The 22,765-nt window shown below is 40.9% G+C and overlaps 1 protein-coding gene across 1 annotated transcript; it reads left to right on the top strand.

Moving 5' to 3' along the window:
- Positions 1-922: 922 nt before the first annotated feature.
- Positions 923-21,744, top strand: crlf3 (cytokine receptor-like factor 3). The gene is made up of 9 exons (XM_046039879.1): positions 923-1,039; positions 6,882-7,015; positions 11,593-11,800; positions 12,146-12,233; positions 12,431-12,608; positions 12,714-12,942; positions 15,367-15,505; positions 15,716-15,828; positions 17,673-21,744. Exons 2-9 carry the CDS (start codon positions 6,899-6,901, stop codon positions 17,936-17,938), a joined length of 1,338 nt encoding a protein of 445 aa, XP_045895835.1. The 5' UTR covers positions 923-1,039; positions 6,882-6,898; the 3' UTR covers positions 17,939-21,744.
- Positions 21,745-22,765: the final 1,021 nt, after the last annotated feature.

The raw sequence follows: 22,765 nt of genomic DNA, 5'->3' as shown, positions 1-22,765 counted from the left end.
CCAAGATTGCTGTCTGCATTTATTCAACCGACCTTGGGTTCGAGTCCACCAAGGACCACTGCCAAAGGTGCCCCTAAGCGTAGCCCTGAAACCCCCCGGGCGCCACGCAATTAATCCTAATTAGGATGGGTTAGATGCAGATAACTAACTTATTTTATTTTATTTGAAGGACAAGGTAAAGCAGATGACCTGCACACGGCAATGCTGTTTCCACTACAACCAACAGAGAGCGACTTCACTCCACATAGAGTCCATTATCCCAACTGAGAGCTGAGCGAGGACAGTTTCTGTTTATCCTCACTGTCAGACCAGAATCTCATCGTACTTTACTTTTCATTTAGCTAATTCAGGCTATGTGAATGTTTGATTCAAGGCCCACATAATGCATTACGGACGCACACACCTTTATCAGAATCAGAAATGCTTTATTTATCTCCGAGGATAAGTTCTTTTGTTTCAGTTGCTCACTTTGCACATCAGGACATAAAAGGAATAGAAATAATAATAGAAAAATTGGTAAGTAGAAAAAAATATATAAAAAATATAGAAATGTATAAACGTTAAAAGGAGTGTGGATATATGCAGTAGGCTATTTAACAGAGTTAAGGATAAATGCAGATGAAACACTGTGAGATATTAGGCGGCATCAATTTATATATTTGTTATTTTATAATTTAGGTAATCCCATTATGAGGTCCTACGCATAAAATACTAAAGTATACAACATAACTATCTACAGTATATACATGTACTACAGTACTGTCCAGATTTGGACACATCAACTAATTTCATAGGTTTCACTTAATCTGGGGGTGGTGATTAGGGAGGGGTTTACGTAGCACATCTCAATCCAATTGGCTGATTTCCCTGTCCGTCGAAAGGATCTTGTCTGTGATTGGCTCTCGTCTCTAACACCTCGGAAGTGTCATTTTTAGACTTGAGCAAAACTTCGGCGAATCTAACGGTGGTGTGGCGCGGCGGCTGCGAGCTGATTCACAACTTTCGGGAAAGAAATGGCCACCAGAAAGCACTAAAACAGGTACGTTTGAAAACATTTCTCCGAGAATTTGAACCTCACCGATTAACTTAGCCGTTGATTTCTTTCGTAGTTAAAGGGAGTGTTGTGTTTGCGCTCTCCAAGCACGACCAGAGAGGTTCATTGTCTTTTTGGCCACAAGCTAGCCCCAACTTTCCTCCTCATGTTTTGTAAGGTTATTGAGAAAAGGTTACGACAAACTCCGTTAAAATGTGGTAATGTGGTCTCGCTAACTGGCCCGTTTCTTAAATAAACTCTCCACTGACTCAGTAGCACTATTTCAGTCTCACGTACAGCTGTTAACTGACAGCTTTTTTGCTAGTTGCTAGTTATTGTCATCTTCTCCAAAATACATCGTTAAGTGCTGCGGGGACCATCTGTTGAAGTTGATATTTCGTGGATAAATGTTTTGCTTAGTGAATAGCTTGTACGCCGAATTTATTGAAATACATTATTCATTTAAGAAACATCTTATTTGTATTACTTTGATGGATCTGGGTTCGGCTGACATGATCGCCAACTTAAAAATATGAGATTTCTTAATGGAGTTTGGGAGTAGCTCCCACAATACGCCAGATACATTAATATTATCAGGGCTTAAAATATGAGATATTAGCGTGAATAATTGCATTTTACATTATGGACTTTGAAATGAGACTGTAAGGCAGCTCCAGTGTTGGTGGGTAGAAAATTGTTGATGTTGAAAATAAACTACAAAATACGGAAGTTGCTGTAAGCGAGTTTAGACATGTCTGATGTCTCCTGTTGTCTCTTCTTGTCAGTGGTCTAATAATAATAACCTGGGTTTGCACTCGAGTGCCTTTCATAACTTTCCTGTTAGTCAGAGCATGTGCAGCATGTATCAAAGAGTTGCATACATCCTCCTAGCTGATGACATTTATATGAAAATTCACATTGGGTCAAAACAATATGAAGCATTCAAGTGCTTAAGGACGTCAAAACAAAGTGTAATTTTTGCGTTATTATTAGCTTCAGCTCCTCTGTAGATTTTTCAAGTTAGTAGCATGAGGATACAGTTTGTGTCCACTGATATATATAAAATGTTAAATGCTTCAAAAACGTTGAAATAGAAGCTAGTATGCACAAGGAAATTGAGAAATAACATTAAAACACAGAATCATGAACCGGAATAAACAAGCACAAAAAAAAGCAGTACAACAAAACCTTTAATGACATCTGTTTGATCAGTCAATATTCGTTGTTTCTAGCGTTGGAAATATGTCAAATTATATGGCTTTTCCTGCCTCATACAAAGTTCCTTTAACACTTTCCCCCCCAGGCAGGACTTGTTTTTGTCACTGCATTTTTAGGAAACCGTAAACGGTCTGAAAGACCTGTGAAAAGCGGGACAGTAGGACATCATCCCTCCATCCATGCATGTTGACCTAAATACTCTGAAAAGCAGGCTGCTGACAACAGTTCCACTCAACTTAACATTTACACAATCACACACAATTACACATCACAAGCATACAAGACATAAAGACAAAGGACATGTCAGTTAGGTTGTTTCCAGCCACACCCGTATCATATAGGCAAGAGATGTTCTGTGTTATAGGAAAACCGGCTTAACGTTTGCTTGGTAAAGTGCCCGGCATTCACTTTGAGTCTTTAGCAGTTTTTTGGAGAGAAAGAGGGATTATAAACCACAGGATTAAAGAGCGATGGAGAGAGTGCCAGCACCCTCTTTTAGAGGATGAAAAAGAAAATGTTGTGGGTGGCTTTAATGGATGGACTAAAGGCTGCTGTTCTGCAGTTTCTTACCAGAAAGAAAGGAGTCAGAGAGGACGGAGGATCAGTATCTTAGGTCCATGTTGTTCTTATGTCACAGCGGGCGAGCGACTGCATGCCTGCATAATTCTGTGACGCTACGTTTGCATTCATGTTTGTATAAATACTGGGGTTTTGTTTGTCGTGGTTTGTAACAGTAGAGCCGTTTTATCGGAATCAGAATCGGCTTTATTGCCAAATAGGTTTACAAAAACAAGAAATTTGCTCTGGTGATTTGGTGCTGAACAATAAACACAAAAAATGTAAATCTAAAAATATGACATTGACAGGATATACAAACTGTAATAGAATAATAAAAATAATGTGGCAGTTATTTACATTTGATTATTGGTTGTGTTTGTGTGGGATCTGATCATAATGTTCTGAGACAATCATTTTAGGACGTTTTAATTACACGACAAATTCTTTGATGAATGTATATAGTGTATTAATGCTGAAACAAGTATCAGTCATTTTAATTTGTCTTTTTAGACTCAAATTAAATCTGCAAATATTTTGAGAATCTATTAACTGTTTCGGTCAGTTTTTAGCCAAAACATCAGCTGGTTCTAGCTTCTTAAACGTGAGGATTTGCTGCTTTTTTTTTGTCATATGTGACAGTACATGAAATATCTTTGGGTTTTGGACTGCTGATTGACAAAAGAAGACATTTGAGGTTTGTCGCGTTGTGCTTTGGGAAATTCTAATACGCATTTTCACAGTTATTGAACATTTCAGTTTGCTTTCTTTGATCATTAGTTGCAGCAATAGACTATAAGTGAAGTGGAAGTAGTCACCGTGACGTCACCCGTTGCTTTGTGGACTACTGTTTTGAAGCCTCGAGTTTGGACGAGGAAGAGGCACGAGTTAGCTAGCTTGGTTAGCAAGGTGCATCTGTAATTACATTAACTGTGATTTTAACCGGGATGCTAATTTTGGCTAGCGAAAAACAGGCTTAAAACAAAAAGTTCTTACTGGAAAACAATGAACAGCCAACCCAACGGCGCTGGTCAAATCTACACAGAGCAGAGGATACGAGTTGCCTCCAGCCTGATTTACATGCTGCCGTCATAGGAACATGTCAATCATAAGGTAGCCCGCCCTAAACCGTCTTCTGTTTTATGGTCTACTTTCATCTAAATGGGACCATAAATTAACTAAATGAACATCATGCTGTGTTGAAGAAGACATGAAACTAGCGACTGGGACCATAAAGTCATTAGGAAAGTGTTTACTGAGGTAATAAATCAGCTGAGAAGTAGAAACATTTTCTCATAGACTTCAATACAATCACTTCTTTTTTGCAACCAGGGGAGTCGCCCCCTGCTGGCCGTTAGTGAGAATGCAGGTTTAAGTTACTTCAGCGTTGGCTTCACTTTTCAGACCCGGAGGTTGCCGTGTGGTTGCAGCCGTACAGTCTAGTCACTCAAAGTACATTAATATTGTTTGGTCTAATTTTGGATGACGTATTTGTGGTATTTTTGGTAAGTCTGCATCATATATTATTACATAAGGAAAATTTCCCTACACTTTATACTTGCACGGTTTTAAAATGGTATAGGAAGGATTTCCAACACAATCAATGGTTTTAGTCGTAAATCGTCAGCAGTTTGACATTTAGGGAAATACACTTGTTGTTGTTGATCATTTAGGGCTGAAATGAATGTTTAAGTTTCTTATAGTGTAACATAAGATGCCCTCCTATGCTACATGATGATACTGTATGTAGCAGAAGATGCCTGTCTGTGACTTCCTCTTTAGATGCTGTACAGGAAGCGTGGCCGACCGCAGCGAGGGCCAGGTTGTGTCACTACTTTCGGTTCTGAGGAGGACGTGGAAAAAGGAAATTTACTTTTAAGCCTTCATTTACCTGTAGCTAAAGTTAATTACAGCTAATGGTGGCTAGTTAGCTCAGTTATCCTCGCAGCTAAAGGTCCCATTAGCTATCTGAGTCTGCCCTGGATTAGGAACTCTGAGCCTGTTATAAAAGTTGTGTGTTTTTTGAGGGGCTGCATTAAGGGCCAGTATACGATAAATTATAACTGTGAATCGTGCAAAGCTACTCTAGTTGAATCCCAGAATAAAATATAGAGCTAGAAATGAGCACCTTGTAATGCAAGTTTGCTTTTAACACTCAATGTGAGGTGTGTGGTGTTGCAGCACCTTTGAGTGTTCTCAAGTCTTGAACCCAGACCCAGGACGCTTCAGAGTTAATATTCAGAAGTATGCAGCAGAAAATATTAGCGTTTTATCAGTTAAAACCAATGAGAAGTACCCCGACTTTATTACTTTAATTAATTTAGTTTTATATACCGTTGGAAAAGTGTTTCTGTGAGTCACGTTACCGTAGATGTTCAGTTGCAAACTCTTAGAAAGCCCTTTTAGAAGCAGTCTGTGGTTGTGTGTTTGTGACTCTGGTGACATTAACTTTGATGTTGTTATAGCTGGCAGAGCTAGACACACCTTAATTGTTGGTGTTATTTTGTTCTGTGCTATCAGTGTTCCCATACACACACACACACACACACACACAGCTTTAACATTAACGTGCAGCCAAAATAACCAAATGCAGCATTATTTTAGTGATCTTTAATAATACATGCTAAGGTCAAAGGAAGGAGCTTATCAACTGATTTTACATAACCTGCTGGGCTGAGTGTATCATTGAGTTAACTCTGGGGTCAGTACTGTATAAAGAGTGCACCTATTTGTTGGGGGGTTGTTGTTGCAAAGAAGGTTTATGTTGTATCAGAGTTGGGCCACAGCGAGCAGTCCTTATTTAAATAGTATATAAAGGCCAGTATATGTTTTATCCCATGCTGTTGCATACTGAAAGTCAAGCTTAAAGTTTAATGGTATTGTTAACTGATTGGTTGGTTGGTTTCGGGCTGGTGGCGGTAGGAAGTGGTTTGCGCACCGTAGTCGTTGCTACACATCCTATTCAGTCAGAATGCTCTTCAGCCTGTGTGGTACCTTGTAGTTTTTAATTAAGATTTTCTATACTGAAACACACGTGTACACCGTGAACAGTTCCCATCTTACGGAAGTGGTTTGGTTCGGGACCACTCGAATCTACGCTGACAACCAGGAACAGCAAACATAAGTCAAAATAAAGAGCAAAAAAGATATACATTTCATATAATGTATGCCTAGCCGATTCAATTTAAGGTAATTTCCTTGTTTTATTGTTTTAAACTTTCATTAGCAGCGTTAGAAAGTTTATTGGTCAGTACTGAAACCTTCTCATAAACGTCCTGCTTCCCTTTTTGTACATATGTTGCCGAACCCAATATGTGATAGATGGTCTGCTGGTCTTTTTCCAAAAATAATGCAATTGATTTATTAGCGTGCAAAAGACACACATCATTATTCGTTCACTTTTGGTGAGTTTGTTGTGATATTTGGGGTGAACGGTAAAATAAAAAAAAGGCTGGGTCCCCCGCACACATTTTTATTATTTTCATGACGCATTGTAGAGAATACAGAGCAGTCTCACACAGGTGTAATGATAACCCAAATTCAGCAACTATTCAATATATTTTAATTAAGATACACTTTCAACAAGCATCTTAACAAATGTTAGTTACACTAAACTGATCGAATCAACTATTATAAGTACAGTGGATCAATACAACCCTGTCCTCTAGGAATGACATTTTGTTTTGCTCGGATCATGTTCACTGGCAAAATGTTTTTGTATAGTAGTTGTCCCTTCTTTTTTTATTTACCTAGGTTGAACCTCTGGGATTAATACTTTGCATTTTCTTAAAGTTTTGCTTCACCAAATTATAAAACAACATATTTTATCACTTAACTTGTAAGTGTTTTTTTCTGCTGCTGCTACTTCACTACAGCAGCAGTATGAAGCAGTTCCATTAAAACTGTATGAACAAAGAGAAAAAATTAAATAATAAACAGTCATTTTACCAGTTCCTGAGCTGATACATTTTGCTCTGCAGTCTTTTTACACTCGGTGAACTCCAAGTAAAGTTTGTTTTTTCCTGGTTTCAGGTTTTCTTGCGTGCATTTTGTAAATATTCTTCTCCTGTGTTAGTGTCAGGAGGCGGGAGGATGTCTGTGGAGGTGGACTTGTTGCTGCAGGAGGCGAAAGAAAGCATCGAGGCGGCCCAGAACTACCGCAGTGAACTCCAGCAGCGCCTGCAGGGCCTCAACCAGGCCCGCAAACAGGTACCACAAGTTTGTTCACACCTTGTGTAACATCACTTGGATTAACTTCTTCTGTTTAGGGAAAAATGTCATGCTTCTGAGGTAGGATTTCCTCCATGAGAACCATCTTTGTCTGTTTGACACACACTCAGATAGGCCAGGGCAATGTGAAGTGTGTTAGCCTCTGACCCTACACAATCCCAGGAGAGTATATTCTTTCTCTCTCTGTTATCTTTTCCTTCCTCCTGCTGTCTAGATTTACCCCTAAAACAATGCTGCTATTTCCTGTTGCTACGGTAAGACAGCGAGCCTTAGAGGAGACATGAAGGAAGACATAAGAGACGAGAGGGACCCAGCCAGATGGTCATGCGCAAACACAAGGCTGGGACTCCATTTAAATTGATCAATAACTGTTTATACACTGTATTGTCTTCACTGCAGTTACTTTGACTGGGTATCATTTAAATGTCTCTCCATTTTTTGTTCGTCCAACATTCTTCGGCTGCTGGTTCGGCTGCAGACTTTTACTCTTGCTATTATTGGCATTTATGTCTTCTAACAACAAACAGTGTTGAATCTGAATGGTTTTACTGTCACTGATAGAAACCATGAACATCTCGTATCAGAACTTACGTGTATCACGATTATTAACACAATTATTGATTGACTTACGAAACATTATGCAAATAAATGCTTCATTTTTTAAAAATGATTATGTATCATCCAAAATCCAAAAAGCGTTGTGCATGATTTTTACAGGAATGTTTAGAGGTTAAAACAACTAAACGCACATCAAGTGGCCATTCAAGCACACTGGGCATGCGCTTGCCGGTGTAAACAGGAAGCAGATTGTTTACTCCGCAGCTGCAGAAGATTCGGCTAAAGAATAAAGTACCGCTAGAGATGAACGAAGAACAGCGATGGTGAAAGCCACAGCAGAGATTTCTTTGGATGGATCGACAACGATCCTGGAGATTTGAAACCCAAAAGGGGTCAGCAGCGTTTTCAGACTTCTTTGTTTTAGGTATTTGGATTTGCAGTTTTAGTCTGAACAGCAGGTGTAAACATAGCAAAAGTGCTGGGTTTTAAAACGAAGTCGTGAAACCTCATCTGAGAAGACTTTTATATAAATATGATTCAGTGCAGATAGTATAGAAACACAAAACAGTGTGTAGTGATACCAGCCAGCGTAGGATCTCACTAAATTGTCTGGGGACCCCCGGACCACGTTTTCAGAGCCACTGCTTAAACCACTGTTGGTTTTTAATCCAAACCTGAACTGGTCTAAAGACCTAGTTTCTATAGTGATGGAGAAGTGTGGTCAGACGTTTTGTTAACACTTAGTGAGCCTGAAAAATAAAAAAAGTGAGATGATCTGGTAAGAGAACGTAAATCCTCCTTAATATCCAAGGGGCGAAGTAGAAAGCAGTCGTCCTCTCTCCCTCCCAGATACATTCGCTGCTGTGTCATGGTCAGATGACGCCACTGTCAAACAAATAAAATGTAAATGACCTTTAGATTAATGTAAAACTAAATTTGAATAATCTTTTTTTGTAAGTTGTTCTTACTGATTTGCTTTAAAGCTTACCTACTTGGCTTCCCTGACGCTTTCACAACGGTTGTTTTGTTTCGCTCAGTCGATCAGTGGCGATAGGAATATTTTTACATTTTGGGAAATGCGCTTATTTGCATTCATGTCAGGAGTTATATCAGAACATAGACACCACTCAAAATGTGAAGCTACACCCGGCAGTTTAGCTTAGCATAAAGACTAGAAACAGGGGGAGACAGCTAGCCTGGCTCTGTCTGAAGGTAATAAAGTCCACCTAGCAGCACCTCTAAACCTCACTAATTAACATGTGGTATCTTGTTTGCTTAATGTGCACAAAAACTGAAGTGTAAACATGACAGTTTGTGTTTTTACAGGGGTTTATGTGCAGGACTGTTTCTTATCCAGGTGTAGTGACATCCTGGAGTATTATCATCACTGATCAACTTAATTTAATATCTAAAATACTGTTGTTTTTTTTAAAATTGCTAACAAGCATCTATCTTCATACAGTCTGCTTTAACAACATGAATCATGGCCAAATGGTTGTTCTCACCTCGACAAACCACCAAAACACTTGTCAGACACATGTCTTAAAATTAGATCCTTCAACCAAAACACTTGCAACACAACGTCCCTCATAACAAAAAAACACTAAAGACAGGCAGGATTATACAGGAAGGATTTTTATTCTTTGAATTTTGAATGATTTTTCACATTAATATTAGAATAACAACTTTTCACTTCATTGACTCTACTAAAGCTAATGTTACAAGAATGGTATTTTTCTAAATCTTTGCACAAAGTAATTTACCAGTGAAGAAATAAAATTCTATGGCTGCAACAATACAGTAATCGCAATCACCTGTGTTATGTGAATAATAATTATTTCTATAGATTTTCTATAAATTGCAATACTGGTGCTGCAGAAACATTCTGCAACAGTTTGCATCTGTTTTGGACTATTTTCAGCGGCGGTTGAATCCACATGTGGAGCTCTAGCGAGTATTTGGGGCAGCAGGACGGTGTATGTGGGACTGAGTCCGAATAAACTGCAGTGTGTGTGTGTGTTCATGGAGATGAAGGAACATGTGACCCTGTGCAGAAGTGACGATCACTGATGGGTGTTTAATAGTTTCTGGCTTAGAGGAAGAACATACTGTAGAGTTTATCAGGTTTTGGATACACTAACACCGCTACTACTACTACTACTACTACTAAGCAGTATATCACAGACAGTGCTAGCACAGACTCAGTGACAAGTAGCTCGTCAGGAAGCTTACTGGTTTACCATCAGTGGTAGAAGCCGTGTTTCAGTTCCCCTTTGCAGAGCGCACACACACACACACACAAGCATTTCACAATGAGTGTACAGAAGGGGCAGTAGAGAGATAGCAGGAAACGGAAGGCCGATTGACAACTGCTGCACTGATAAAGTACGGACGGTATGACTATGAGAATGAAAACACACACTGTGTGTGTGTGTGTGCGTGCGTGCGTGCGTGTGTGTGAGTGTGCGTTGAGCAGACACAGGACGTTTTCCACTGGAGCCAACGCATCACTTCCTGATGACTATCAGTGCGACACAGACAGCTGATGATCAATATTTTGGGATTTGTAAAATAATAGTCAAACTAAAAATACGACCTGACGCCATCAAACAGTTTGTCAGAGGAGGGGACGATCTGACATCAGGCCAATGTTTGGATGACTCCTCTTCCAGGACAAGATGCCGCAGTGATACCATTGTCTGAGTTTTCAAACACACACACACACACACACACACACACACACACACACACACACACACACACACACAATCTGCTTTCTCACTCTCATTGTGTGTGTGTGTGTTTCATGTTTTTATATCCCAGTGGGGACTTTAACCTGGATGCACACTTACTGATGGGGACTCGTGTCACCGCGGGCAGAGATGATAGGTTTAAGGTTCAGGTTAAAATTAGGGCTATGGTTAAGCGTGTAGTTGTGATGGTTAATGTTAAAGTAAGGGGCTCGGGAATGCATTATGTCAATGAGATGTCCCCACGGGGATGGAGGAGGAGATGTGTGTGTGTGTGTGGTGTGTAATGTTTCCTGGATTCTTTTAATGTGGGAATGAGCCATCCCTGCTGTGGGAAAGAGTCGGGTTATGAGACAGAAACACCACCGCATACTCAGTCCATGATAATGTAATATATGATGGAACAGCTGGGATTGGGCGGAGGGAGTCTCACACAAACATAAGTTATTTTGTGTGTGTGTGTGTGTGTGTGAGAGACTTTTGAAGCCATTACAGAGCACTTTTCTAATGTGTCCAAGATAGATGCAAAAAATCGCCGTTTGCAGACACTGTTCTGCTGAATTGGTGTCCCTGCACATCCACTCCATCTGTAGCTGACTTCTTAGAAAAGGCAACAAACGGTCTGACACGCTGTGAGTGTTTCTGTCACTCGTTTAACAGCGTTTTTGATTCTGGTCTTTTCATGAGATTTGCTGAGCTGCCATTGGTGACCGGTATTCTCTTTGAAATGTTAACTAGCCAGAGCCCCTAGTTGTCTGTCCAAGTGAAACTTGTACAAATAAGCTTTTTGGATGTGTCTCAAAAGGTTCTTCTAAATAAATTATTTGATTGTTTTCCAACATATTCGATTCTCAATGCTGAAAATGTCCAAATATAAGCCATCGTGACATTGTGACAGCACGTTGTCTGCATGGCTTCCTTGATTTTTTGTGAACAGGAAATCTGACTGTACCAACTTTCATTGTAAAAGCTAGTATCGCCTTCCCGAGAGCCCTCAGCTAAACATTGTATTCAGTGTACTGACACAAAACGAGAGGTATTTTAGTACTGAAGTAATGACTTACTGCAGTATTTATCTGTGCGTAACTGCACAGTGGTTGTACAAGGTTTGAAACTGTAAAATGTAAAGCAGAATGATGCTTTTTAACAGCCAACACTCGTTTCAAAGAAACCTTCACCGTTTATTTTTTGTACCTTATTTATTTATTTATTTATTTATTTATTTTTCCTCTTTTCTGTGCTCTACAGGTCCGAGGCAGCTCGGGTCAGGCCCGCGAGGCTCTCCGGCGGCACTTTGCGGAGCTGCAGGCGGCAGCAGGTCGGCTGCTGACAGAGCGTTTGACCGCTCTGCTGGCTGAGGTGGACGCCATCGAGGCAGACAGCGTCAAACCGCTAGATGACTGCCAGAGCCTCATTGAGCACGGGGTGGGCCAGGCTGACGAGCTGCTGAGAGAAGGTGGGCCTTTGAAATACAACGTTTACATGTCTGCTGTTCGACTTTTTCTTGGTTTTTAAGGAAGGAGCAAATGAATGCTTATTTTCCACTTGTTAGCCACAGCTTTTTGCTGTTTATACGTGATAATAAAATATAATCTTTGGGTTTTGGACTCTTGGAGGAGCAAAACAAGACATGTTCACAAGTCACTTTGGCACTTTGGCAGACATATTTTTGACCAAATGATTTTTGATTCATCCACAGTGAAAAAGTAAATTGTAGCATCCCTACCTCTGACCAAATGTTACCCTCATTTCCAATCAAACGGATCATAGATGTGTTAAAATATAGTCTCTGTGTCTCCAGGAGAGGCAGCTCTGCGTTGTGGTCTTGGGGAGAAGGAGGACCAACTGGGCAGTTTCACCAAGAAGGCCATGCACATCCAGCTGGACAGGTAAGACAGAGACAGCCTGTGTAACTGCAAGTGTTTCCATCCACGGAGCAAAACAAATCTGCTGTGTGCAATAATATTCCATGATCAATAACAATAAAAGCACAGGTGATTCACCTGTACAGTGATTCTGCTACTTCATGTTGTTTTAAATGAACAGGGTGATGTTATTCAACTGTAACTGGTTCTTTGTGTTCCAGTTTACCAGAGGTACCAGCGCTGGTGGACGTGCCGTGTGTTTCAGCCCAGCTGGATGACTCCCTGCTGGGTCTGCTGAGGGACCGGGTGTCCCGCCACGGCTCCGTCTCCTCCCACCCGCCCGTCCAGATCGACGAGCTGCAGGAGAGACCGGGCGGCATCCTGGTCCGCTGGTGTAAGGTCAGCTAAGGGGAAGTGGCAGAAACGGAAAACATACTCTCATACATACTTAACATGGTGACGTTAATGTAAAACACTGTAATGATTATCACATGTGTGCATCAGGTGGATGAGGACTTTGCTGCAGCAGATTATCGGCTGCAGTACCGGCGGTCTGGCAGCGGGGGGAGCCAGTATGAGGACGCCTACATCGGTCGGGACTGTGAGTTCCTGGTACTCCACCTCGACCCTCACATTGACTATCTGTTTAGGGCCTGCGCCCGCGGGGAGGGTCGCACAGAGTGGAGCCCCTGGAGCATCCCGCAGACAGGATACACCACACTCGCACCACATGGTAGGTGAAGACTCAGCGGCCTTATCTGACCCGTGAAGTTAGGTAGGTACGTTTATTGTCACAATATAACAAGTTATAGAGTGAAATTGAGTTTGTAACTCCCTTCTGCTACATAGCAGACAATATTACATTAAAGAGGTGGTATTATGCTCATTTTCAGGTTCAAAATCCGATTTAGGGGTTGTACCAGAACAGGTTTACATGGTTTCATTTTCAAAAAAACACTGCAAATTGCTGCAGCTCCTCTTTTCACCCTGTGTTGAAGGCTTCATTTTAGCTATGGAGTGATACATCTTGTCTCTAAATGATCTTTGTTGGGAGTTGCCCATGCACAGTTCCTAGTTAAGGACTACTAGCCAATCAGAAGCAGAGAAGGGCGGGTCAGCGAGAAGCCGGTAAACAGCTTAGATTCAGCTGTAGGCTACATGTTGACGACCAGCTCGGCAACATGGACTCAGAGTGGTGAGTTATTAATGTGTAACAAAAGTATCTTTCATCCATGAAGTTTTAACTGAGCTCTGTCTCTACATCACAGGAACAACTGTATGTCCACTGACTGCTGGAGGGTAGCTGGTGTTTGGAAGGGAGAGGAGAGCTGTGTGCTGCAGCTCACTGTTTTCCCCCCTGGTGTTTTTAAAGGGCGTGTCAGACTAGCCGCTTGGCGAGCATTATGACAGGCATTTTCATTGTGATGTCACAAGAAAGGGAAGTAAAGGCTGGACTACAAACAAGCTGTTTTCAGTCAGCTCAGAGCAGAGTTTTCTGTGGGAGATGGAAACTCCCTTGGGGCTTTTTTACTTTGCAAACCTGTTACATGCACAAAAAAGGTATATAACTCAATAAAGGAGAGGGGAAAAAGCCAAAAACCATAATACCACCTCTTTAATAAAGAATCAATTATGAAAAATGATAAACAGAAATAAACTATAATCAATGGAGCAGTGAGAGGATGAATTTGAGTTTAAGAGTCTGATAGCTTTGGGGGGGGAAGCTGCTCTGCAGTCTGGTGATGCGGCAGCAGAAACTTCTAAATCTCTTCCCAGAAGGCAGCAGGGTGAACAGGCTGTGGCTGGGTGGGTACTGTCCTTTAGTGTCCTTTGGGCTCTGCTTAGGCACCTCACCTCACCTCACCAGTATCACTGACGCTCGGGAGACGGGTACCAGTTTTAATCGTCCCGCTGCAGAGCCTGGTCCTGGGCAGTGCACATCCTACGCCAGTTAGTGTGTTGGCGCTGCCACTCTCTATTACTGCACTCCCTGGAGAAATATTGTAAAATTAGTTGGAAAAAGCGATTTCAGAAAGAAGCAGACAGTTTTGCAGTTGCGTTATAGATTTGAAGGCTGTCAAACGTGAAAAAAATGAAAGATCCCCAACAACTGAGACAAAACACAATGACATGAACGATCAACACTGTTCCTGTAAAACTGGGTCGGCCTCTATTCATTATTACAATCGTTAAAAAGCAGAACAGTAGGGCTTTATTACGTTACGTACAGTAGGAAGTTAGCTAGCGTTAGCTAACTAACATCACATTAGGAACAACCCACAGCCGACATTTTTCTGGATTTATTTTAGGTTTTAGAATGAGAATAAATTGTACTTCTCCTTTCAACCTCTTCGGGTAGCGACTACAATTATTACAAGTGCTGCAGAAACAGATTTGACCAGATCTTGGAAAAATAGAGCCAAAAAAAGCTAGAAAACGACTCTTTTTGCATTAGAGTCAATGGACCGCAGCCATGAAAGTGTCGGACCTCAGTTAGAGTGAGTCATATACTGCGCTGTGATTGGCCAGCTGTGTATTTGGGGCGTGGCTTAGCGAAGGGTCAATTTGACCTTCTTAAGCTTCCTCAAGAAATACCGTTGTTTCTGAGCTTTCTTCTCCACCGTGGAGATGTGAGACGACCGTGTCAGGTTCTCTGTGAGGCTGATTCACAGGAACTTGAAACTGTTCAGCTGCTCCAGCCCAGCACCGCTGATGTAGACAGGAGTGTGTGTTTGTATCTCCTTCTTCCTAAGAGGTCTGCACTATAACTTGTTTATGGGGTGGAAATGGCGCTAGAGTGGCGGAAATATTATCGTCATCGAAAATCTTTGTGGATCGACCCATCCAAGCCACTGACCAATCTTTAATTTAATTTTCCATCTGGTTTGGTGGGAAATAGCAGACAGTATCATCATGGGGGCAACATGTGCCAGCACCTCTCTTAAATCTTTACAGTATATAATTCTAAAACCCTTAATTGCTGCAGATTAGAAATACGGACCCACTGACCCCTGATCCTTTCATCTGTAAGCAGACAGATGTGTGCGTCCTTCAGACTCACCCAGAGAGTTTTATTATCAACAGTTAAACAATATAACTCCCTTAAACTACGTGTGTTAATAAGCTCTGTGTGTGTTTCTGGTCTCTCATCATCCAGAGTGGTGTCCGGGCACCGAGGGCTACATCCTGAGCAGCAGGAGAAACATCGCTCTGCGCAATGACTCCTCCCAAACCCGCTGCTCCGTCCTCTACTCCAACGCACCCACCTACTTCTGTGGCCAGACACTGACCTTCAAGTACAAACACACACACACACATAAAGAAACAACACTGACCCACTCAGATACTGATTTATGTACGCCTGGCAACGGGCAGATTATACCAGTTATGTTGAATTTATCTCTACCTTTGGATTATAGATGTGTAAACTCTTTTCTTTTGTCCTGGATTCTTTATGTAAATAGTTTACGGTAATCTAACTGGCGTTTCTAAATGTGTGTGTGTAGGATCGCTGCAGCAGGTCCAATGGATCGGGGTGACTGTCTGGGCGTGTGCGTGGACAACCAGAGTGGGGCAGAGTCACTTCAGAGAGACCAGGCCGTCTGCATTTCCACCAATGGTACGCCGACACATTGTCATTTTATCTTTTCAGGGATAAAGCAGTGATAATCATTTACAGCAAGTGAAAATCCAGCTGAACCTGAGTTAAACATTAAGTTTACGTGTAAACACTTAGTATTTTCGCACCTCACACGTAGCATTGTTCAGTACTTTCACTACAACTTTAGGAAGTCGATCAAAAGCTTGTTACAGGTTTACTTTACGCAGTGCAGTGACGGATTTTAAGAGACTTATAATAAGCTGTTTATTGAGGAGAAAGTAATATAAGTTTTCTACCGAGACGAGGATGGCTGTATCGCCCATAAATATGGTCATGAATAATAACAACACAAACAAAAGGCGTTTGCTGAAGTCAGCAGCTGAGCTTTGCTAGCAGTCATTGCCATCTTAAGTGAAGGCTGCATAAAATCACCCTCATTTAATCTAAATAACTGTACAGCACCAATGGTGGAAGGTAACTAAGTACATTTACTCAAGTACTGTACTTAAGTACAAATCTGTGGTACTTGTACTTTACTCGAGTATTTTCTTTTCATGCCGCTGTTCTACTTTTACTTTCTACGCTCTGGGCAATTGTAAAAACATTTCTCACAATTTTATGATGTTTTTTTAAATTGATTGATGGTGAATTTAATCAGCAGATTAATCCATAATGACAAACATCATTAACTGCAGTCAGATACAAAATACTCGTTTTCGTCAGACGAAACTAAACGAAATATATTCGTCAACAACCTTTTTTTCCCCGTGATTAAAACGAGGCGAAGACGAGACGGCAACAATGTCCTTAGACGCCGACTGTGACTATGTTAACATGCAAAAATGACGAGACTAAAATGTAATTATCAGTTTTTTTGTAATAAATAAAAAATATTTTCTACCTCTAAATTGTGTGTTCATTCAGCGGTATTTTTTTCTTCCTGTGCTGTGAATGCTAACCACCTGGGAATTGATGTAAATTATACTAATGAGTTAGAAAAGACTAAAATGATGGTTAATGACTAAAAAAGATTTTCTTTTGACTAAAATCAGACAACACCCAGACTAAAAGTTGACAAAAAATATAGTATGCAGTGGACTAAATATGACAAAAACTAACAAGGACATTTGACACAGGACTAAGACTAAATTTTAAAATGGCTGACAAAATTAACACAGTGCTTATACTTTTAATCCGTTAAGTACATTTTGCTACTTATACCTACATGCGTTTACTTAAGTAACATTTCCAATGCAGTACTTGTAACACTTAAGTGAAGGATGTGAATACTTCATCCACCACTGCACAGCACCAAGTGTGTATGTCAGTGTCATCATTAATGGACAGGGATGTATTCTGAAAATCTTCTCTGGCTCTGTTAAATTAGTCTCCACCATTTTACCAACATGGCAACATTTTATCAGGAGCGACGTACACCTGCTCAGAGGAGGTGTCAACACCTGTGGGCTCTTTAGTTAAAGCTTTGGATGAGTTTGTGCTCGTGCAGGCACTTCCTGCTAGGGGCTTTGGTCCCTATTCCACTGATCTAGAGGTGACAATGTCACCAGAAATGTGGAAATGCGCCAGCAAAGGCCGGGGAGGTGAAGACTACTGGCTAGTGAACACGCATGTTTGACTTTGCAAATGTTTTATGAGGAAGGAAATGCATTCACCATTTTTGTTTGACTCACACAGTGAGTTTTGTTTTGCTTTAAAACTCAACACTTTAACAAGAGTTTGTAGTTTACACTGAAGGATTTTATATTAATTAAAGGATATGAGTGGTTAATTGACTGCTGGTGTTATAAAGGTCAGTAAAACTATTAAATGAAGTGATGTAACGGTTGCGTGTCGATGTTCAGGTGCTGTATTTGTCAACGGTAAAGAGATGACCAACCAGCTGCCCGCCATCACCCTGGGCTCCGCTGTGACCTTTGACATGGAGGTGGTGAACCTGTTTCCCATCAGCAACAACAACCTGAGCGAGGGCGGCAACTTCAAGCTGAGGGTGACCATCGGCTCGGGGAATCGGGAGGTGGTGTTTGACTGGCTGGTGGACCAGGCGGTGGACTGCCTCTTCTTTGGCTGCTCTTTCGTCCACTCCGGCTGGAAAGTGCTCGTGTTTTAAGAGCGCTCAACTTTAAAACGTTTTAATCTGCTGGAGTTTAGGAGCTCGGCCAGCTTAAGTTTTTCCTCTTCTGTCGTTTTTCCTCTCACACCTGAGCCACTTACAGGGCGACACGTCTGGGACCAGACCACAGTGACAAAGCAACAGCTGCGAGCTCACACTGGAAGGCTCAAGCAGAAGTAAAACTTTGTAAAACACAGCAGACTCTTCTGTCCTGCAGGCCCCGTAACCTTTGAGCCAAAGCTAAAGTTTAATTTCTGTTAGGAGAAGAGCTTGAACTTGTTAAAACTGTAGTTCATATGAAGACTACATACACAAAAAACAAACCTGATGTGTTGCATTTATCAGTTTTACTTCTGCTAATTCAGCTTGTTTCTTTGAGAGGCACGGATTCAGTGTGTTTACATGCACTTACGATAAGTAGCTGGGTTACTGGCGGCTCTGTTGTAGAACAAATCTGGTTTGTGTAATCAGAGAATAGATTTCTCCTGGTGAAAAAGCTTTTTAATATCTGGGTTTCTAACCAGACCTCAGAGAGGGTGAAGTCGCACTGTGACCACAGAGTAGTGCGAAGAAACGCCCATTTGAAGCTTTTAGTTTGTGCAAAGCAATTTCCTTTCTCTGTAACCTGATTTCTCTGAGCAGATTGTTTTTCTCGTGTGCATGTAAACGCACTGACTGTGACTGGGAGCCCCTCCGGGAGGAAATGTGATTGATCCTTGTGTTTCCAGACTCTTTGTGTAAACCCTGTCAGTGTGGACCTCCTCCAGCAGAAACTGGCTGCAACAGTGATCCAGCTCGTCTTCAGGGAGCCACGTTAGAGGGCTGATATTTGTGTTCTGCACAGCTTCTTGGCTTTTAGTGTAGTTGGATCCTCGGGCCTTCTTACAAGGTTGGCCATTGTTTACAGCTTTTTTTAAACTTTTTTATTTGCCGTCTTCCTCGCTGTGGTGAAGAGTTGTAGTTGGCTGTTGATCTATGCATCGTCTTAATTTAGCTGTAGTACACAACCTGTCAGGACACACAATGATAGATAAGTTGTTATCTTTATTTTTTATTTTTTTGGGAGCAGCAGGAAAGCAAAGACGGGCGCGTTACAATCAGCCTCTTTAAAGGAGTAAATTGTTGAACCTGCTTGTCTTGTTTAGCCTAACAAATAATCCGTCACTGTGAAAGTCACAAGATGTCTTGTATTTTTCTTCGCCTCCTAAACTTCGTCAGACATTTAAAGGAACAGGTCACCAAAAACACAGTACACGAACATAGTAATATTATTTTTTTTTTTCATGGCTTCATACTTTCGTTAGTTGAAGCTTGCTCACAGGCTTGCGACTCTCCCGACCTCTGAGCCAGTCAGACGCTTGAGAAATTTTTGGAAGAAAAGGTATCTGATGAGTCTGATTGTCGGGAAGCACAGCGGAGGCTGAAAAATGCCAGAATCTCTGCAGCTTTTAATATGAAAACGCTGGTAGAAGCTTTGTGCTGCTTGTAACCCCTGAAACTCTGAAGACGGCAAAGAAATGTCTCTTCAAATGTAATGACACAGGAAATCTCGGCCCCCCATAGCCTGTTATCTTTAAAATAAACATGTCATTATCTCAACATAACAAAGGGATTTCTTACTATCATGACTTTCTAATGTTTAATATTGTAACCAGATATACTCAGATCTCGAGGTGATCGTCCGAGATGCTGAGGGAAGACTTATCCAGAGATGATAATCACGTACGTTGAGTTAATGTCACAATTGAATCTTTATCTAAACTAAATCTTGAGCTTAAGGATTCATTCTTGATATTAAAAATAGTAGTTTAACTAAAAACGTGTGGATGAAAGATCCCGCTTGTTAAGTCAATGTTATGTCAAACCCAAATCTTGATATAACTAAAACTATTTTACTGTCTGCAGGTAGCTTTCGACTTTTTTTTTTAGCTCCCTCTGACGGGACAGACGGAGCTCCCGGCCGAAGAGATGAACTTTGGCTGAACTTTCGCCTTTAAAATAATCAACTGTTACTTTTGAATTACTTTTGCATTGACAATCCTAAAATGATTTTCAAGAGCATGTTAACTACATGATAGTTATTGATTAATCTGTGAGGAACTAATGAGCCTCGTTCAGTCCAGTTACACAGTCTGACTTATCAATGCATGATGGCTGCTGTTATTAAGAGTGGGATTAATGTGAGTTAACAGAATTAATACAAAATATTGGAAAAAAAATAAATATATATATGTTTGACCTGAGAAAAACAGAAAAACAAGGCTTTGATAACGTGGAGCTTCAAATCAGACAGGAAGTCAGTCTCATTTCCTCCCTTGGTCTTCAAATACTTTTGTGGGTCCTGTAGAGTAAAAGAAAAACTGTTTATATCTAAATGAGAAGTTCAGTCGGTTATTTTTAAACAAGAAGTCCGTTTTTAGCTTCTGTGATGTGATGTTGCCGTCCAACTATTGAGTTAATTCTATGAGCACTTTCAAAAAGTTGCCATTAGGGCTGCGATAATGAGGATAAAATCTAGCAGGTACACCTATAACATGTCGGAAAATGTCTCGTTTTGTCCATCAAATGGTCAAAAATACAAATATGTTCTAGATTAAACAGAAAAGCAACAACTCCTCACATCTGAGGAGCTGGACCCAGAGAATATTTGGCATTTTTACTTAAAAAATGTTCTTACTTTCATTAATCAATCATCAAAAAAGTCGAGTAATTGACAAATCGCTTCTGCAGTTGGCCAACAAAGACACTGAGAGGAACATTACTTGTGATACTTGTTCTGTTCTCAAGATCCTCTTCTGCTTAGATGTTTTGTGGCGTCACTGCACCCGGCCGCCGGTCACCAACAAAAAATTCCAGATTGTAAACTTCCCGTAAAAAAAACAATTAACGTTTCTACAGTTTTTTATTTTTTATTTTGTACGAATGAAACAAACGAGATCCGAAGTGTAACGTGCCGTTTCCCTCCTGCCTCCAGTTTTTTTATGACGTGAGAGTGGTGTCAAATCTTCACACCTCACTTTCAGCAAGAAAGCAAATGTAACCATATAACCCAAAATGTCTGTTCCTTCAATGACAAAGCTGTTGTACTTTTGTTTTGGCAACACACACCGTACTTTCTTGGAAAAATCCCAAGAGCATTTCAAACTCCGGTAACATCACGATGTTCTATTACGGCAGTCCACCATGTTTATGTTACTTTCATGAATTTAGTTGTCTGCTGTCAAGTTTTATGCAACATTGTCAGTTATTTGAAAAATATTTTGTGAATCCACTCCGGCCGTGCTTAATGTCTGTACAACATGTCCGCCCTTGCGAGGTCTGGGTGAAAGCATTCTGTCTTTCTGTGGGGTTTTCACAACATTTTGTTTGTTTCGCCTACTGAGAATAAACATTTCTTGTGTTTTTCCCTGCACACACAGTGGACTGCTGTTGATAACACAGGAAGCTGTCATGGGAAGCGTTTCACTACCCCTGACTTCAATTAAAAATCAGCTCCATTTCAACCAACCAGCACGTCTACTTCAGCTCTTTTAACAACGTTCCTCAGAGACGTTTTACTTGTTTTTCAGCTGATCTGAGGTCAGTGTCTTTGTGGAGGACAGTGGAACCTTGGATGGGTTCAGTTGTATGGTACAGATTCCCTGAAACCAGTGAACACAACCTGACTGTTTCTTCTTCTTGCCTGAAGGAGTGAAAGAAAAAAACAAAACAAAACAGTGACTCCTGCAGGTCAAAGTGTCGCATTGCATTTGTTCTCACAGCTGTCATCCTTGATATTTTGTTCAATAAAAGGTCAAACTAAAGTGATCAGAGTTTGTGATGAAATGGGTTCTTGTTCGCAGTGGTCATGTGGTATCTGTATTTTTCCCTCTGAAGAATGTCATTTAATTGTGACAGTTCAAGAACAATGAATGTGTTCGTTTGTCTTCGCCTCACTTGTCACAGTTCTTTGAAAATATAATAGTTTGATTAAATTGATGTGTTGCAGTTTCTTTCTGTAACCACCGGGGGCACTTTCTAGGTTAACAGCACTACATGAAGGTATCCTTACCTGTGAAATTAAAGTATACAGCGACAGTATTTATCATTTCTTATCATGAGAAAGGATTTCATGTTTTTTTTAATTAAAATTAATCAAAGTAGCGTCAATGCAGAGACTAAAATTTTCTGACAATATTTTCAAAATTTCCACATTCTACAGTGGGAATAACATTTAAAGTTGGTAATACACTGCTAAAAAAATATATATAAAGGGAACACTAAAATAACATCCTAGATCTGAATTAATGAAATAATCTCATTAAATACTCCTTCCTTTACATAGTTGAATGTGCTGACAACAAAATCACACAAATTATCAATGGAAATCAAATTTATCAACCCATGGAGGTCTGGATTTGGAAAATCAAAGTAGAAAACCACACTACAGGCCGATCCAACTTTGATGTAATGTCCTTAAAACAAATCAAAATGAGGCTCAGTAGTGTGTGTGGCCTCCACGTGCCTGTATGACCTCCCTACAACGCCTGGGCTCCTGATGAGGTGGCGGATGGTCTCCTGAGGGATCTCCTCCCAGACCTGGACTAAAGCATCCGCCAACTCCTGGACAGTCTGTGATGCAACGTGGCGTTGGTGGATGGAGCGAGACACGATGTCCCAGATGTGCTCAATTGGATTCAGGTCTGAGGAACGGGCGGGCCGGTCCATAGCATCAATGTCTTCCTCTTGCAGGAACTGCTGACACACTCCAGCCACATGAGGTCTAGCATTGTGTTGCATTAGGAGGAACCCAGGGCCAACCGCACCAGCATATGGTCTCACAAG

Source organism: Micropterus dolomieu, linkage group LG02, assembly GCF_021292245.1.
Source record: "Micropterus dolomieu isolate WLL.071019.BEF.003 ecotype Adirondacks linkage group LG02, ASM2129224v1, whole genome shotgun sequence".
NCBI classification, from domain to species: Eukaryota; Metazoa; Chordata; class Actinopteri; order Centrarchiformes; family Centrarchidae; genus Micropterus; species Micropterus dolomieu.
The sequence above is the reverse complement of the archived record's forward strand: the minus strand, read 5'-3'. Positions and strand labels throughout refer to the sequence as shown.